Raw genomic sequence first — 18,579 nt, forward strand, 5'->3', positions numbered from 1 at the left:
TGTTGCATTACATTTCCAAATTTTGGCAAGTTTGTTTGATTAAGTGTGTTTTCTCTCTCTCTGTGTGTCCTCGTGTTGTAGTATTTCCTGCAGTTACGAAAGCTCCAAATCTCGCATTGACATGCTAATTTCTCTACCCCCCCCCCCTCTCTCTGTCTGCCCTCCTCTCTATTTAAGGCCTCGACACAGGCGTTGTTTCTGTGTGTGCCTATATGTGTGTCTCTCTCTGTGTGTCTATGTTGTGTGTCTCTCTCTGTGTGTCTCTCTCTGTGTCTCTGTGTTGTCTCTCTCTGTGTCTCTGTGTTGTCTCTCTGTGTCTCTGTGTTGTCTCTCTCTGTGTCTCTGTGTTGTCTCTCTCTGCTTGTGTGTCTGTCTGTGTGTCTATGTGTGTGTCTCTCTCTGTATGTCTCTGTTATCTTTCTCTGTGTGTCTATGTTGTGTGTCTCTCTATGTGTGTCTCTGTGTGTGTCTCTCTCTGTGTCTCTGTGTTGTCTCTCTCTGTGTCTCTGTGTTGTCTCTCTCTGTGTCTCTGTGTTGTCTCTCTCTGCTTGTGTGTCTGTCTGTGTGTCTATGTGTGTGTCTCTCTCTGTATGTCTCTGTTATCTCTCTCTGTGTGTCTATGTTGTGTGTCTCTCTCTGTGCTTGTGTGTCTGTCTGTGTGTCTATGTGTGTGTCTCTGTTTGTCTCTGTTATCTCTCTCTGTGTCTATGGTGTGTGTCTCTCTCTGTGTCTCTGTGTTGTCTCTCTCTGCTTGTGTGTCTGTCTGTGTGTCACCATTTGTCTCTGTGTGAGTCTCTCTCTGTGTCTCTGTGTTGTCTATCTCTGCTTATGTGTCTGTCTGTGTGTCTATGTGTGTGTGTCTCTCTCTGTGTGTCTATGTTGTGTGTCTTTCTCTGTGTGTCTCTGTGTTATCTCTCTCTGCTTGTGTGTCTGTGTGTCTATGTGTGTCTCTCTCTGTGTGTCTATGTTGTGTGTCTATCTCTGCTTGTGTGTCTGTCTGTGTGTCTATGTGTGTGTCTCTCTCTGTTTGTCTCTGTGCGAGTCTCTCTCTGTGTGTCTATGTTGTGTGTCTCTGTGTTATCTCTCTCTGTGTTTATGTTGTCTGTCTCTCTCTCTGTGTGTCTCTGTGTTGTCTCTCTCTGTTTGTGTGTCTGTGTGTCTATGTGTGTCTCTCTCTGTGTGTCTCTGTGTGTGTCTCTCTCTGTGTCTATGTGTGTGTCTCTCTGCTTGTGTGTCTGTCTGTGTATCTATGTGTGTCTCTATCTGTGTGTCTCTGTGTTATCTCTCTCTGTGTCTATGTTGTCTGTCTCTCTCTCTCTGTGTCTCTGTGTTGTCTCTCTCTGCTTGTGTGTCTGTGTGTCTATGTGTGAGTCTCTCTCTGTGTGTCTGTGTGTCTCTCTCTGTGTGTCTCTGTGTTGTCTCTCTCTGCTTATGTGTCTATCTGTGTGTCTATGTGTGTGTCTCTCTCTCTGTGTGTCTATGTTATGTTTGTCTCTCTCTGTGTGTCTCTGTGTTATCTCTCTCTGCTTGTGTGTCTGTGTGTCTATGTGTGTGTCTATGTGTGTGTGTCTCTGTGAGTCTCTCTCTGTGTGTCTCTCTGTGTGTCTTTGTTGTCTCTCTCTGCTTGTGTGTCTGTCTGTGTGTCTATGTGTGTGTCTCTCTCTGCTTGTGTGTCTCTCTCTGTGTGTCTCTGTTATCTCTCTCTGCTTGTGTGTCTGTCTGTGTGTCTATGTGTGTGTCTCTCTCTGCTTGTGTGTCTATGTGTGTGTCTCTCTCTGCTTGTGTGTCTGTGTGAGTCTCTCTCTGTGTGTCTCTGTTAGCTCTCTCTCTGCTTATGTGTCTGTGTGAGTCTCTCTCTGTGTGTCTCTGTTATCTCTCTGCTTATGTGTCTGTCTGTGTGTCTATGTGTGTGTCTCTCTCTGCTTGTGTGTCTGTGTGAGTCTCTCTCTGTGTGTCTCTGTTATCTCTCTCTGCTTATGTGTCTGTCTGTGTGTCTCCGTGTCTGTTGTATTTTGTATCTCTCAAATTTAGCAATCTTTGGAAGAACGTAATCAACCAGGTAGGGTGTTGACTGTTATGCTAGCCGACTCTCTGTGTTGTATTGCATTGTATTTCTAAGTTTACTATGTTTGTTTTGTCTTTAATTTGTACCTGATGACGATTGCTTGTGTTGCAATCGAAACGTCGTATTCTATTAGTTAATTTATTTTCTTTCTTTGTGACTTTACCGAAAGAACCAAAGAGTAAGGAATGAGTGATTGAGATGATCGGTGTGACGAGGTGGTGGAGTTGTGAGTGTAATGATGATGATGATGGGTGTGACGAGGTGGTGGGTGGTGTTGTGAGTGTGATGATGATGATGATGGGTGTGACGAGGTGGCGAGTTGTACTGTGTGATGATGATGCTGCTCACTTTTGTATAAGAACAGCGCGAGGAAGGTCAGCACGATCACGAGCACTCCAAAAAAACAGGAACCAATCAGGACTGAGGAGAACAGACAACACAAACAGTCACCCACCCGCTCGCCCGCCCGCCCAGCCGCCCGCCCGCTCGACCACCCGGCCGCCCGCCCGCTCGCTCGCTCGCTCGACCATTCACTCGTTGACTCATTCTCCAACCCGTTCACTCGCTGATTCATTCCCCAACACATTCACTCACCGCTGCACTCATTCTGTGTAAATGTTTGTTGTGTCCGCGTGTCTCCGTGTGTCTCCCCGTGTCTCCGTACCCATGGGATTATTCTGGTGTTTACAAATGGCATCTGCTTCCTGGGTTCCGTTGATGAACGTCGACATTTCCCGATCTTCACAGCTGCGGAGACACACACACACACACGCCCCAATCACCACCACCACCACCACCGCCGCCGTGTGGATGCAGGGAGCAGTGAGACCGTGACGCACATCAACTCTGGCGGCGAAGTCCGTCAGGGCGTGCCGGAGCCGAACTGGTCGCCCTGCACATGCAGGAGTAGGTGGCTCCGTGGCTACGTGGGGCTGACGTCCGCTCACAACATGACACCGACATACATGTGTGTGTGTGTGTGTGTACGCATTTATTGAAGGAGTTTATTGTTTAGCGTGCGTCTGGTGCACTGTGTGGAAGTCACGTGAACAGTAAAAGCGTTCCCCGAGTAATCCCGTCACCTCCGCCGCCGTCACCACCATCAACGACAACAACGGCAGCCGCCATTGGCCACCAAAACGGCGGTGACCTCACCACGGCGCTTGTGCCAGGCTATGTGCGACGTGAAGTGTCGAATGCCCGCTGGCAGGGGGTCAAGGGGCAGACCCTGGTGCCATGGGTCGACTGACTGAGATGACAGAGGGTGGGTGGCCAGCACCCCACGCCCGGCCGTCTTTGTCTCCCTCGTGGCGACGCACCAGATACTCATTTGAAGCCGAGTCGACCTAGGGGAGGCCCGGGACCGGTTCAGATAGTCGTCACCGGTGTTGGCCGTGAGCGGGAATCGAACTCGGGTCGCCGGGCTCGTTGCGTAGCGCAGCGCTGACCGCTAACAGCGCCGCTCCCCCCGACTGGCATCACCACCACCACCACCACCACACCCACGGCACTCACCGCGTGTGCTCCCTGCAAGGCAGCGCGGACGTGGAGTCGGAGTAGGAGCCGGGTGGGCAGGGGACGCAGGAGGTGGCCTCCGGGGGGGGCCCGGGCTGCCGCCCCGGGGGGCAGAGCGGCTGCCCCGAGCAGAGCGGGCAGTCGGGGCTCACGCAGTGCAGGCCGGGACGGCACCGGCACTCCGCATCGGCCGGCGCACTGCACGGCCGCCCCTCCTCGAAGCCGGCACCTGCTCCAGGGGGACAAGGGGAGGGGGGAGTGAGGGAGGGGTAGCAGGGGTGGGGGGCAGCAGGGCAGAGTAGGGGCAGGGAACATGGGGAGGGAGCAGGGGGGAGGAGGAGGGGGTCAGAGGTTATTCTACAACTTCCTGGTCATAGCTGCCTGCGATTGGACGGGATGAGTCACATGTGGCTTATTTTGCAGTCAATTCCTGGTTGCAAATGTGATCATTTCGGTTCCTGAAGAAGCCCCCCCAAGGAACGTGGTGAGAAACGTCGGACACCGTGCCGAATGCGATGGCACATTCATCGTAATTGCCCGTTGGTTGCGCTGGGTGGCGAGCGTAGTTCGTGCATGGTCATGTTATAAACTACTAAACTATTTAAATTTTTGATTTAAAGCTTTCGTGACTGCAGTAATTCATATCCTTAGCTCTTTCGGTAAAGTCACGTTGAAGGGAAAACAATAAAATAATAAAATATATATATAAAACAATAAAAATTCTCACGACGTTTCGACCATAACACAAACGGTCGTCATCAGGTGTGTCGGTTCGCATTAATGTATTTATTAGTAACGGCGGATTTATTTATTTAAAATCCGTCAGCGCCACGCACGGCGATTTGGCAGTTTGTTTAGAAGGACTAGTCCATCTATGTTCTGAAAAGAGGAGGGGGGAGACGAAAAATTAATGTATGCTGTTTGAAAGCCACTGTAAGCGTGAACAATCAATTAACACCTGAAATGGTTAATCAAATCTTTCCAATGATTGCTAAGCCAGAATCCATCTTCTCGGTTGAAATTGTCTCTGTGCTTGTATATGTGGATAGCCTCATGAACGAATCTCTCATGGTAGCCAGATGGCTTACAAAGAACCTCTGTCTTGGAAAAGTCAATGTCATGTGAGCCTACTGAATTATAACAATGATCTGCCACGGCCGAGGTGTTGGTCCTACCGTGTTTAAGGACTCTACAATCCGCAAAGCTATCACTCAAACCATGAAGAAGGACCCTCTTGAGGAGCCTTTCAAAACCATCACTTTACCCTACATTGCGGGGATCACAAAAAAGATCTCCAAAATCTTGAATAAACACAAGATCCAGGTCCGTTTCAACACATTACATTTTTATTGTTTTATATATATTATTATTTTATTGCTTCCCTTCAACGTGACTTTACCGAAAGAGCTCGCCACCGTGTGACTCGCGTGTGGCTCGTTCATGGTCATGTGACTCGTGCGTGGCCAGTATGTGGCTCACGAGGGGTCACGTGACTCATGCATGGCTCAGGAGTGTTCACGTGGCTCGTGAGCGGTACCTCCATCGCAGCTTCTGCACCTGCGGCAGGTGTGGTCGGTGTTGGTGTGCTCCATGAAGGAGCCATGTGGGCACGGGGCGCAGGTCCCGCTCTCCACCTGGAGGAAACACCCTGGGGCCCGCACAAACATCGTTCACATCACCATCACCAGAAACATCGTTCACATCACCATCATCACAAACATCGTTCACATCACCATCACCATCATCACAAACATCGTTCACATCACCACCACCATCACCACAAACATCGTTCACATCACCATCACCACCACCACAAACATCGTTCACATCACCATCATCACAAACATCGTTCACACCACCACCACAAACATCGTTCACATCACCATCACCAGAAACATCGTTCACATCACCATCATCACAAACATCGTTCACATCACCATCACCATCATCACAAACATCGTTCACATCACCACCACCATCACCACAAACATCGTTCACATCACCATCACCACCACCACAAACATCGTTCACATCACCATCATCACAAACATCGTTCACACCACCACCACAAACATCGTTCACATCACCATCACCATAAACATCGTTCACACCACCACCACCACAAACATCGTTCACATCACCATCACCACAAACATCGTTCACATCACCATCACCATCAGCACAAACATCGTTCACATCACCATCACCATCATCACAAACATCGTTCACATCACCATCATCACAAACATCGTTCACACCACCACCACAAACATCGTTCACACCACCACCACAAACATCGTTCACATCACCATCACCACAAACATCGTTCACATCACCATCATCACAAACATCGTTCACATCACCATCACCATCATCACAAACATCGTTCACATCACCATCACCATCATCACAAACATCGTTCACATCACCACCACCATCATCACAAACATCGTTCACATCACCACCACCACCACAAACATCGTTCACATCACCACCACCACCACCACCACAAACATCGTTCACATCACCATCACCACCACCACAAACATCGTTCACATCACCATCACCATCATCACAAACATCGTTCACATCACCACCACCACCACAAACATCGTTCACATCACCACCACCACCACAAACATCGTTCACATCACCACCACCACCACCACAAACATCGTTCACATCACCACCATCACTACCACCACAGGCTCTTTCATCCTTATCATCACCATAATGGGTGGATGTGCAGTGTACACTACACACTGCAGTGAGCTGCTACTGCTGCTATTGTTAATCCGGCTGTTATGGATTGACTTGTGCAGCTAGCGAAGGACGCTAGGTTTAGTGATGTGTGTTGTGTGTGTCGCTATTGTAAACTTGTAATCACATTTGTTGGGAAAACTGTTACGTTGTTTATATAGCATTGTTTTAGTAAGTTTTAGAAGGGGCTTGGTTTGGCCCGATTTTTTTTATTTAGTATAGATTTATACTAACATTTTGTATCTGTATTGTATTATGATTGTTATTGGGATCAAACATGGAAATTTAAATTTTTTGCACTTTTTGTACGCGGCGTGGACCGGGTGGTGCTTTTTCTGTAGGATTTTATTGTTTAATGTAGGTGATGTTTAGATTTGTGTACAAGGAATTTCAGGTGCATCTCTGTAATGTTTTTTGCTTGTTCTGGTTGCACCCAAATCAAGAGCCGAATGGCTCACAGGGTAAATCCTAATAAATGAAACTGAAACAGTCTATATTCTAGACTGCAGTAACTCACCTGGGAGACAGCGGATGTCCCAGGGCCCAGGCAGGGTGCACGGAGGCAAGGTGACTGGAGCCCCGCCCACGCACAGCATCTAGACATGGTGAGAGACGCACAGGTGAGACACAGGTGAGGGGCACAGGTGAGACACAGGAGACACAGGTGAGACACAGGTGAGACACAGGAGACACAGGAGACACAGGTGAGACACAGGTGAGTCACAGGTGAGGGGCACAGGGGACACACAGGTGACACAGGTGAGACACAGGTGAGTCACAGGTGAGGGGCACAGGGGACACACAGGTGACACAGGTGAGACACAGGTGAGTCACAGGTGAGGGGCACAGGTGACACAGGTGAGTCACAGGTGAGACACAGGTGAGACACAGGTGAGGGGCACAGGGGACACACAGGTGAGACACAGGAGACACAGGTGAGTCACAGGTGAGGGGCACAGGTGACACAGGTGAGTCACAGGTGAGACACAGGTGAGACACAGGTGAGGGGCACAGGGGACACACAGGTGACACAGGTGAGACACAGGTGAGACACAGGTGAGTCACAGGTGAGGGGCACAGGTGACACAGGTGAGTCACAGGTGAGACACAGGTGAGACACAGGTGAGTCACAGGTGAGGGGCACAGGTGACACAGGTGAGTCACAGGTGAGACACAGGTGAGTCACAGGTGAGGGGCACAGGGGACACACAGGTGACACAGGTGAGTCACAGGTGAGACACAGGTGAGACAGGTGAGGGGCACAGGTGAGTCACAGGTGAGACACAGGTGAGTCACAGGTGAGACACAGATGAGACACAGGTGAGTCACAGGTGAGGGGCACAGGGGACACAGGTGAGACACAGGTGACACAGGTGAGACACAGGTGAGACACAGGTGAGAGACACAGCTGACATTGGTGAGACACAGGTGAGACGCAGGTGAGAGACACAGGAGGGAGACATAGGTGAGACACAGAAGGGAGACATAGTTGAGACACAGGTGAGACAGGCGAGAGTTCAAGTTTTCAAGTTTCATTTATTAGGTACAGCCCTGTGAGCCATGCGGCTCTTAAGTCGGGCGCAACCGCAACAAACAAAATTTGAACACAGAACATCTTAAAGCGACAACGCGTAACAGAAACATCCTGGAATAAACCAGCAAATATTCCACACACAAAAAAACTTATTAAAACGCTGTGTGCAAAAATCACAATGTGGTGCAAGCCAACAACAACAACCATAAGACAATTTAGAGTGACAGATGAGAGCCTTGGATGAGGGACAAAGGTGAGAGACGCAAGGTGAGAGACGACGGGTGAGAGACAGGTGACAGACATAACTGAGACACAGGTGAGGGACACAGGTGAGAGACAGGTGAGAGACACAGGTGTGAGGAGACACAGGTGAGGAGACACAGGTGAGAGGAGACAGGTTTGTGGAGACACAGGTGAGAGGAGACACAGGTGAGAGGAGACACAGGTGAGGAGACACAGGTGTGAGGAGACACAGGTGTGTGGAGACACAGGTGAGGGGACACAGGTGAGGAGACACAGGTGAGGAGACAGGTGTGAGGAGACACAGGTGAGGGGACACAGGTGAGGAGACACAGGTGAGGAGACAGGTGAGAGGTGAGGAGACACAGGTGTGAGGAGACACAGGTGTGAGGAGACACAGGTGTGTGGAGACACAGGTGTGAGGAGACACAGGTAAGAGGAGACACAGGTGTGAGGAGACACAGGTGAGAGGAGACACAGGTGAGGAGACACAGGTGTGAGGAGACACAGGTGTGTGGAGACACAGGTGTGAGGAGACACAGGTAAGAGGAGACACAGGTGAGAGGAGACACAGGTGAGGAGACACAGGTGTGTGGGGACACAGGTGAGGAGACACAGGTGAGAGGTGAGGAGACACAGGTGTGAGGAGACACAGGTGAGAGGAGACACAGGTGAGAGGAGACACAGGTGTGTGGGGACACAGGTGAGGAGACACAGGTGAGAGGTGAGGAGACACAGGTGAGGAGACACAGGTGTGAGGAGACACAGGTGAGAGGAGACACAGGTGAGGAGACACAGGTGTGAGGAGACACAGGTGAGGAGACACAGGTGAGAGAAGACACAGGTGTGAGGAGACACAGGTGAGTAACACAGGTGAGTGACACAGGTGTGAGGAGACACAGGTGTGAGGAGACACAGGTGAGAGGAGACACAGGTGAGAGGAGACACAGGTGTGAGGAGACACAGGTGAGAGGAGACACAGGTGAGAGGAGACACAGGTGAGTGACACAGGTGAGTGACACAGGTGTGAGGAGACACAAGTGTGAGGAGACACAGGTGAGAGGAGACACAGGTGTGAGGAGACACAGGTGAGAGGGGACACAGGTGAGGAGACACAGGTGAGTGACACAGGTGTGAGGAGACACAGGTGAGAGGTGAGGAGACACAGGTGAGAGGGGACACAGGTGAGGAGACACAGGTGAGAGGAAACACAGGTGAGTGACACAGGTGAGGGGACACAGGTGTGAGGAGACACAGGTGAGAGGAAACACAGGTGAGTGACACAGGTGAGTGACACAGGTGAGAGGAGACACAGGTGAGAGGAGACACAGGTGAGTGACACAGGTGAGGGGACACAGGTGTGAGGAGACAGGTGAGGAGACACAGGTGAGAGGAGACACAGGTGAGAGACACAGGTGAGGAGACACAGGTGAGAGGAGACACAGGTGTGAGGAGACACAGGTGTGAGTGACACAGGTGAGAGGAGACACAGGTGTGAGTGACACAGGTGAGAGGAGACACAGGTGAGGGGACACAGGTGTGAGGGGACACAGGTGAGGAGACAGGTGAGGAGACACAGGTGAGAGGAGACACAGGTGAGGAGACACAGGTGAGAGACACAGGTGAGGAGACACAGATGAGAGACACAGGTGAGGAGACACAGGTGAGAGACACAGGTGAGGAGACACAGGTGAGGAGACACAGGTGAGAGGAGACACAGGTGTGAGGAGACACAGGTGTGAGTGACACAGGTGAGAGGAGACACAGGTGTGAGTGACACAGGTGAGAGGAGACACAGGTGAGGGGACACAGGTGTGAGGGGACACAGGTGAGGAGACAGGTGAGGAGACACAGGTGAGAGGAGACACAGGTGAGGAGACACAGGTGAGAGGAGACACAGGTGAGGGGACACAGGTGAGGAGACACAGGTGAGAGGAGACACAGGTGAGAGACACAGGTGAGAGGAGACACAGGTGAGGGGACACAGGTGAGGAGACACAGGTGAGGAGACACAGGTGAGAGGAGACACAGGTGAGGGGACACAGGTGAGAGGAGACACAGGTGAGGGGACACAGGTGAGGAGACACAGGTGAGGAGACACAGGTGTGAGGAGACACAGGTGAGGAGACACAGGTGTGAGAGACACAGGTGTGAGGGGACACAGGTGAGGAGACACAGGTGAGGAGACACAGGTGAGAGGAGACACAGGTGTGAGGGGACACAGGTGAGTAACACAGGTGTGAGAGACACAGGTGAGAGACACAGGTGAGGAGACACAGGTGAGGAGACACAGGTGTGAGAGACACAGGTGTGAGGGGACACAGGTGAGAGACACAGGTGTGAGGAGATACAGGTGAGAGACACAGGTGAGAGGAGACACAGGTGAGGGGACACAGGTGAGGAGACACAGGTGAGGAGACACAGGTGAGAGGAGACACAGGTGAGGGGACACAGGTGAGAGGAGACACAGGTGAGGGGACACAGGTGAGGAGACACAGGTGAGAGGAGACACAGGTGTGAGGGACACAGGTGTGAGAGACACAGGTGAGGAGACACAGGTGTGAGGAGACACAGGTGAGGAGACACAGGTGTGAGAGACACAGGTGTGAGGGGACACAGGTGAGGAGACACAGGTGAGGAGACACAGGTGAGAGGAGACACAGGTGTGAGGGGACACAGGTGAGTAACACAGGTGTGAGAGACACAGGTGAGAGACACAGGTGAGGAGACACAGGTGAGGAGACACAGGTGTGAGAGACACAGGTGTGAGGGGACACAGGTGAGAGACACAGGTGTGAGGAGATACAGGTGAGAGACACAGGTGAGGAGACACAGGTGAGGAGACACAGGTGAGGAGACACAGGTGAGAGACACAGGTGAGGGGACACAGGTGAGGAGACACAGGTGTGAGGGACACAGGTGAGTGACACAGGTGTGAGGAGACACAGGTGTGAGAGACACAGGTGAGGAGACAGGTGAGGAGACAGCAGAGACACGAGAGGAAGCGGGTGAGGCACGCGAGTCTCTCCCGATTGCCACCGCTAGGGGTCGCTGGCTGCCCGCTGCCTGCGGTATTGAATTCGAGGTGCTGTGCACAGGGCCCAAAACGTCAATTGGCCAGCAACAAACAGCACTGTCGCAGTCGTAATGGCTCACGGCAGTGTGGCACGGTACAAAGTTCCCTGTGCTCAGCGAGGTTCTTGCTGTGAGTGCGTGTGGGGGAAGTGGGGGGGGGAGAGACGATGACGATGACGGGAGGAGCGGATTCCAGAGTGCGAGTGGGACCTGCGTTGTGGTGAGTGGGTGGGTCAGGGGTGAGTGGGTGGGTGGTGGGTGAGTGGGTGGGTGGGTGCGTGAGTGGGTGGGTGAGTGGGTGGGTGGGTGAGTGGGTGGGTGCGTGAGTGGGTGGGTGGGTGAGTGGGGGGTAAGTGGGTGGGTGAGTGGGGGGTAAGTGGGTGGGTGAGTGGATGGGTGAGTGGGTGGGTGAGTGGGGGGTAAGTGGGTGGGTCAGGGGTGAGTGGGTGGGTGGTGGGTGAGTGGGTGGGTGAGGGGTGAGTGGGTGGGTGAGTGGGTGGGTAGGTAAGTGGGTGAGTGGGGGGTGAGTGGGTGGTTGGGTGGGGGGTGAGTGGGTGAGTGAGTGGTGGGTGAGTGGGTGGGGGTGAGTGGGTGGATAGTAGGTGAGTGAGTGGGTGGGGGTGAGTGGGTGGGTGGGTGGGGGTGAGTGGGTGGGTGGGTGGGGGGTGAGTGGGTGTTTGGGTGGGGGGTGAGTGGGTGTTTGGGTGGGGGGTGAGTGGGTGGGGGTGAGTGGGTGAGTGGGTGGAGGTGAGTGGGTGGGTGGGGGGTGAGTGGGTGGGTGGGTGGGGGGTGAGTGGGTGGGGGGTGGGTGGGGGGTGAGTGGGTGGGGGGTGAGTGGGTAGTTGGGTGGGGGGTGAGTGGGTGGGTGAGTGCGTGAGTGCGTGGGTGAATGGGTGGGTGAGTGAGTAGGTGAGTGAGTAGTTGAGTAAGTGGGTGGATGGGTAGGTGAATGAGTGGGTGGGTGAGTGGATAGGTGCAAGAAAGGGTGGGGTGAGTGTGTTGTTGAGACCTTTAGTGTGGTGGGTGGGGAGAATGAGTGGGTGGGTGAATGCCCAGGGTGTTGTTGATGTGGCTTGCAGCGTCGTGGTTGAACGCTGTGTGGATGCAAGTCATTGTCTGGGTGGAGAAATCAACGAGTAAAGTTTAGTAATAGTAGGTGAGTGGGTGAGTGTGTCTATACATCGCAAAATGCAGGTGCCTATACAGGTGAGTGTCCATATATAGTAGGTGAAGCCTATCCAGAGGAATTAGCTTCGGGGCACGTGGGTGGGGAAGGGGGGGGGGCACGGGCCGAGAGGTAGAAATATCGGGTGAGAATTTCCCATGAGTCACGTGACATATACCTACGCAGATTACCGGGGCGTAGGCCGTGCACAAAGGCCAAAGGTGTCAATCAGAGGCAACAACCACCAGGTAGACAGCAGGGCAACAAAATACAACCGCTGCCATAGAGACGAAGACGATCAACAACATACCCGGCGCCCCACATTCAGTGGCTGAATCTAAGCCCCGAATGTCCCTGGCCCCAAGTCTCCCTGGCCCCAGGTGTCCCTGGTCCCAAGTGTGTCCCTGGTCCCAGGTGTCCCTGGTTCCAGGTTTCCCTGGTCCCAAGTGTCTCTGGTTCCAGGTGTCCCTGGTCCCAAGTGTGTCCCTGGTCCCAAGTGTCTCTGGTTCCAGGTGTCCCTGGTCCCAAGTGTGTCCCTGGTTTCAGGTGTCCCTGGTTCCAGGTTTCCCTGGTCCCAAGTGTCTCTGGTTCCAGGTGTCCCTGGTCCCAAGTGTGTTCCTGGTCTCAGGTGTCCTTGGTCCCAGGTGTCCCTGGTCCCAAGTGTGTCCCTGGTTCCAGGTGTCCCTGGTTCCAGGTTTCCCTGGTCCCAGGTGTCCTTGGTCCCAGGTGTCCCTGGTCCCAAGTGTGTCCCTGGTTCCAGGTGTCCCTGGTTCCAGGTTTCCCTGGTCCCAAGTGTCTCTGGTTCCAGGTGTCCCTGGTCCCAAGTGTCTCTGGTTCCAGGTTTCCCTGGTCCCAAGTGTGTCCCTGGTTCCAGGTGTCCCTGGTTCCAGGTTTCCCTGGTCCCAGGTGTCTCTGGTTCCAGGTGTCCCTGGTCCCAAGTGTGTCCCTGGTCCCAGGTGTCCTTGGTCCCAGGTGTCCCTGGTCCCAAGTGTGTCCCTGGTTCCAGGTGTCCCTGGTTCCAGGTTTCCCTGGTCCCAGGTGTCCTTGGTCCCAGGTGTCCCTGGTCCAAAGTGTGTCCCTGGTTCCAGGTGTCCCTGGTTCCAGGTTTCCCTGGTCCCAAGTGTCTCTGGTTCCAGGTGTCCCTGGTCCCAAGTGTCTCTGGTTCCAGGTTTCCCTGGTCCCAAGTGTGTCCCTGGTTCCAGGTGTCCCTGGATCCAGGTTTCCCTGGTCCCAGGTGTCTCTGGTTCCAGGTGTCCCTGGTCCCAAGTGTGTCCCTGGTCCCAGGTGTCCTTGGTCCCAGGTGTCCCTGGTCCCAAGTGTGTCCCTGGTTCCAGGTGTCCCTGGTTCCAGGTTTCCCTGGTCCCAGGTGTCCTTGGTCCCAGGTGTCCCTGGTCCAAAGTGTGTCCCTGGTTCCAGGTGTCCCTGGTTCCAGGTTTCCCTGGTCCCAAGTGTCTCTGGTTCCAGGTGGCCCTGGTCCCAAGTGTCTCTGGTTCCAGGTGTCCCTGGTCCCAAGTGTGTCCCTGGTTCCAGGTGTCCCTGGTTCCAGGTTTCCCTGGTCCCAGGTGTCTCTGGTTCCAGGTGTCCCTGGTCCCAAGTGTCTCTGGTTCCAGGTGTCCCTGGTCCCAAGTGTGTCCCTGGTTCCAGGTGTCCCTGGTTCCAGGTTTCCCTGGTCCCAAGTGTCTCTGGTTCCAGGTGTCCCTGGTCCCAAGTGTCTCTGGTTCCAGGTGTCCCTGGTCCCAGGTGTTCCAAGTGCTCCTGGTCCCAGGTGTTCCCGGTCCCAAGTGTGTCCCTGGTTCCAGGTTTCCCTGGTTCCAGGTGATCCAAGTGTCCCTGGATCCCAAGTGTCCCTGGTTCCAGGTGATCCAAGTGTCCCTGGTCCCAGGTGTTCCCGGTCCCAAGTGTGTCCCTGGTTCCAGGCTTCCCAAGTGTGACCCTGCTTCCAGGCTTCCCAAGTGTCCCTGGTTCCCAAGTGTGTCCCTGGTTCCAGGTTTCCCTGGTTCCAGGTGATCCAAGTGTTCCCGGTCCCCAAGTGTGACCCCCGGTCCCAGGTGTCCGTGGGCTACACGTGGAGACTCACCGCCGCGGCAAGCAGAGCATAGGTGGCTGCCATCATTCTCTCTCTCCCTTCTTCTCTCTCCCCTCTCGCTCTCTCCCAGGTCACGGGCACCTTCCTTGAGTGAGCAGCCTGGGTGAGGTGGTGAACCTTCACCTGGTCCTGCGAGTGGACAGCAACACGGTGAGCATTCGGCCAGGGTCAGTGGGTTGGCATGCGTTCTGTGTCCTACGCCTGTGTCGTTTTATTTGTTTGATCTGTGTCTTTTGTCTGTATGTGTCTACTATATCGATGTGTGTCGTTTGTCTTTGTGTCTTTGTGTATGTGTCTATATATGTGTGTGTGTCTATGTCTTTGTGTGTCTTTGTGTGTCTGTCTGTATGTGTCTACTATATCTGTGTGTGTCTATGTCTTTGTGTGTCTTTGTGTGTGTATCTGTGTCTGTATTTATCTACTATATCTGTGTGTCTATGTCTGTACGTGTCTATCGGATCCGTGGCACCTGGGTCTGCCCCGTGACCTCCTACCGGCGGGCGTTCGACACTTCACGTGGCCTCAAGGTGCACATGGCCTGGCACAAGCGCCACTTAGTGGGGAATGCCGGTTGTTGTGTGTTGTCTATGTCTGTGTGTCTGTGTGTGTCTATGTCTGTGTGTGTCTGTCTGTGTGTGTCTATGTCTGTGTGTGTCTATGTCTGTGTGTGTGTGTGTCTATGTCTGTGTGTGTCTATGTCTGTGTGTGTCTATGTCTGTCTATGCCTGTGTGTCTGTGTGTCTATGTCTGTGTGTGTCTATGTCTGTGTGTGTCTATGTCTGTGTGTCTGTGTGTGTCTATGTCTGTGTGTGTGTCTATGTCTGTGTGTCTATGTCTGTATGTCTGTGTGTGTCTATGTCTGTGTGTGTCTGTGTGTGTGTCTATGTCGGTGTGTCTGTGTGTATGTCTGTGTCTGTGTGTGTGTCTATGTGTGTCTATACCTGTGTGTGTCTATGCCTGTGTGTATGTTCCATTTAGTTCCATTTATTTTGGTATAGCCCTGTGAGCCATTCGGCTCTTGAATCGGGTGCAACCGCAACACACAAAAAACAAAAACATGAACAAGAAAACATCTTAAACTTATTATGTGACTGTGCAAACAGAAAATCCAGGAAAAAACGTCAAAATATTCCTGAAATAGCACCGTACACCAACGCTGTGTGCAAAAATCCCAGTGGGATGCAAGTCAAACAACAACCACAAGACAACTAAGATTAAGGCCATCAGTCTAACTCCGTACTACAATAAACAAAAACATGGCCAAACCAAAAAAAGTTTTCGAAATCACCAAAATAAAAGCCATAAATGCAATGTAACAGTGATAATAGGGTCTGTGACCGAATTTTTAACAATAAAGTACATATTTTAGGCCACTGAATAGCAGTGTACAACTCCTCTAGAGCAGTTTTGAGTGAAGATCTCATAGGTAGTGATTCAAGTTGCAGTTTATTGGCAATAGCATTCCAGACCCTGGGGGCATCGATAGCAAAGGCCCTTCCTCCGGTTTTTGTACGGCAATAGGGAATGTGAAGCTGGTAAATGAGCGAAGACCTGAGGTCAAATTTGTTCTTTGAAACAGAGAGGAGATCCAGTAGGTAGTCTGCGGATTTTTTTGTAAGTACATCGTGAATAAATAAGATATGGTGCACAAGCCGTCGAACATTAAGAGATGTTAAGTTTGACCCAATGTAGAGATCACAGTGGTGAGTCCTATATGGGCAGTTCAGTGCAAATCTTAAGGCCGAGTGATCGATGGAATCAAGTTTCTTCAATACAGTACGTGGGTCTGATTCATACACGATGTCACAGTAGTCAAGTAAAGGCAGTATGGTAGCTTTTATTAATTCCAAACGGAACATTGGGGGGAAGTAGTGCTTGTGTCGATAAAGAAAACCAATTTTTATTTTTGTCTTTTTACCGATATAATCAATGTGATCTTCAAAACTAAGTTTTGAATCCAGGATGACCCCAAGATACTTATAGATCTTGAATTGCTCTATTTGATAATTATTTAAGGAATGTAATTGGGGAAAAATAACTCATGCTTTAGTCCCGGTGAGAAGCATAGCACCTTGGTTTTGGAGGTATTCAGGACTAGTTTAAGAGCAACTAGCTGATGTAGTTTGTTGAAATCACCCTGGAGCTTAGCAATCACGTCATTCGGAGAGCGGCCAGCAGTAATCAGTATCGTGCCATCTGCAAAAGGATTTACCCTGGAATGATCCAGGGCAGTGCCCAAGTCATTGACATAAAGAGAGGACAAGAGGGGGCCGAGGATGGAACCCTGTGGAACCCCTTTTGTTATCTTAACACTGTTAAGATAACTGTTGGTCTGTGTGTTTGTGTGTGTCTATGTGTGTGTGTCTATGTGTGTGTGTCTGTGTGTCTATGTCTGTGTGTGTGTCTATGTGTGTGTCTATGTCTGTGTATGTGTGTCTATGTGTGTGTCTGTGTCTATGTGTGTGTCTATGTCTGTGTATGTGTGTCTATGTGTGTGTCTGTGTCTATGTCTGTGTGTGTCTATGTGTGTGTGTCTATGTGTGTGTGTCTATGTCTGTGTGTGTCTATGTGTGTGTCTGTGTGTCTATGTCTGTGTGTGTGTCTATGTGTGTGTCTGTGTGTGTGTCTATGTGTGTGTCTATGTGTGTGTCTATGTCTGTGTCTATGTCTGTGTGTGTCTATGTCTGTGTGTGTCTATGTCTGTGTGTGTGTCTATGTCTGTGTGTGTCTATGTCTGTGTGTGTCTATGTCTGTGTGTGTCTATGTGTGTCTATGTCTGTGTGTCTATGTGTGTGTCTATGTGTGTGCGTGTGTCTATGTCTGTGTGTCTATGTGTGTGTCTATATGTGTGTGTCTATGTGTGTGTGTGTCTATGTCTGTGTGTGTGTGTCTATGTGTGTGTGTGTCTATGTATGTGTGTGTCTATGTGTGTGTGTCTATATGTGTGTGTCCATGTCTATGTGTGTGTCTGTGTCTATGTCTATGTGTGTGTCTGTGTCTATGTCTATGTGTGTGTGTCTGTGTAACTGTGGGCGTGGGAGCGGTGGCGCAGTGGTCAGCGCACTGCGCTACGAACCCGGCCCACCAGAGTTCGATTCCCGCTCACGGCCAACACCAGCGACGAATATCCGAACCGCTCCCTGGGCCTCCCCTAGGTCGACTCGGCCTGAACTGAGTACCGAGTGGTGCGGCGCGTATAAAACATCAGCGCCGGAGAGACAAAGGCGGCCGGGTGTGTGTGTTTTTCCCCGTGCATCAGCTATACGGGCGACCTTTGCCTGTGTGTTGAGCGAATCAATGCGGTCCACACAATCCGCCTGCCCATTAAGCGAACTCCACATTCTCATGGGACTCGGCTCACCTGGAGGTCAACGGAGAGAGTTCCCGTCTGGGATGGTGGTGGTGGAGTTGGTGGTGGTGGTAGAGTCGGTGGTTGAGTTGGTGGTTTAGTTGTTGGTGGTGGAGTCGGCGGTTACGTTGGTGGTGGAGTCTCTGGTTGAGTTGGTGGTGGAGTCTGTGGTTGAGTCTGTGGTTGAGTCTGTGGTTGAGTCTGTGGTTGAGTCTGTGGTTGAGTTGGTGGTGGAGTCGGTGGTTGAGTCGGTGGTTGCGTTGGTGGTTGAGTTGGTGGTTGAGTTGGTGGTGGAGTCGGTGGTGGAGTCGGTGGTTGAGTCGGTGGTGGAGTCTGTGGTTGAGTCGGTGGTGGAGTCGATGGTTGAGGAGTTGACTCTTCTTCTGCGTGGGGCCGTAGTCCTGCTTTGGCGAGACAGCGATCAGAAGCAGACAATGACCGAGATGCTGCTGCTGCTAACTGGAGCTGTCCCGTAGCCCCGTGTCACCGACGCCTCATCACGTGGTCACGCGCGAGGTAGGAGGGGGCGGCGTGGGCGTGGAGTGGGCGGGACGGGGCGAAGTGGTGGGGGGGGGGAGGAGATTTGGTGGAGGTGGTGGGTGGAGTTGTGGGGAGGGAGGTGCGGGGGTTTCCGGTAGGTGGGTGGAGTTGGTGGGTGGAGTTGGGGGGGTGAAGTTGGTGGGTGGAGTTGGTGGGTGGAGTTGGTGGGTGGAGTTGGTGGGTGGAGTTTGGGGGTGGAGTTTGGGGGTGGAGTTTGGCGGTGGAGTTGGTGGGTGGAGTTGGTGGGTGG

General features: G+C 52.3%; 1 protein-coding gene across 2 annotated transcripts; it reads right to left on the reverse strand.

Annotated features, from left to right (window-relative positions):
* Positions 1 to 189: 189 nt before the first annotated feature.
* Positions 190 to 18,309, reverse strand: LOC142930472 (tumor necrosis factor receptor superfamily member 3-like). 2 transcript variants are annotated; one of them, XM_076072873.1, is made up of 7 exons: positions 17,802 to 18,309; positions 14,432 to 14,569; positions 6,858 to 6,936; positions 5,118 to 5,228; positions 3,581 to 3,809; positions 2,730 to 2,812; positions 190 to 2,485 (listed from the first exon to the last, which is right to left on the reverse strand). In XM_076072873.1, exons 2-7 carry the CDS (start codon positions 14,465 to 14,467, stop codon positions 2,199 to 2,201), a joined length of 825 nt encoding a protein of 274 aa, XP_075928988.1. In that variant the 5' UTR covers positions 14,468 to 14,569; positions 17,802 to 18,309; the 3' UTR covers positions 190 to 2,198. The 2 variants fall into 2 exon arrangements, with proteins under 2 accessions (XP_075928988.1, XP_075928987.1); XM_076072872.1 differs by having other exon boundaries at positions 3,581 to 3,812.
* Between the last annotated feature and the right edge of the window lie 270 nt (positions 18,310 to 18,579).

The sequence above is a fragment of the Petromyzon marinus genome, chromosome 39, assembly GCF_048934315.1.
Source record: "Petromyzon marinus isolate PM22_M1 ecotype Great Lakes invasive population chromosome 39, UKy_Petmar_22M1.pri1.0, whole genome shotgun sequence".
In the NCBI taxonomy this organism is placed as follows: Eukaryota; Metazoa; Chordata; class Hyperoartia; order Petromyzontiformes; family Petromyzontidae; genus Petromyzon; species Petromyzon marinus.

What these genes read in the sequence shown, in the direction of transcription:
- LOC142930472 (XM_076072872.1), bottom strand. Translation starts at nt 14,467, where the DNA reads ATGATGGCAGCCACCTATGCTCTGCTTGCCGCGGCG. An exon ending in GTGCAGAAGCTGCGATGGAG is followed by an intron (nt 3,813 to 5,117) that starts GTACCGCTCACG and finishes GTCCCCCTGGAG; the next exon opens with CAGGTGCCGGCTTCGAGGAG. An exon ending in ACACCAGAATAATCCCATGG is followed by an intron (nt 2,486 to 2,729) that starts GTACGGAGACAC and finishes TGTTCTCCTCAG; the next exon opens with TCCTGATTGGTTCCTGTTTT.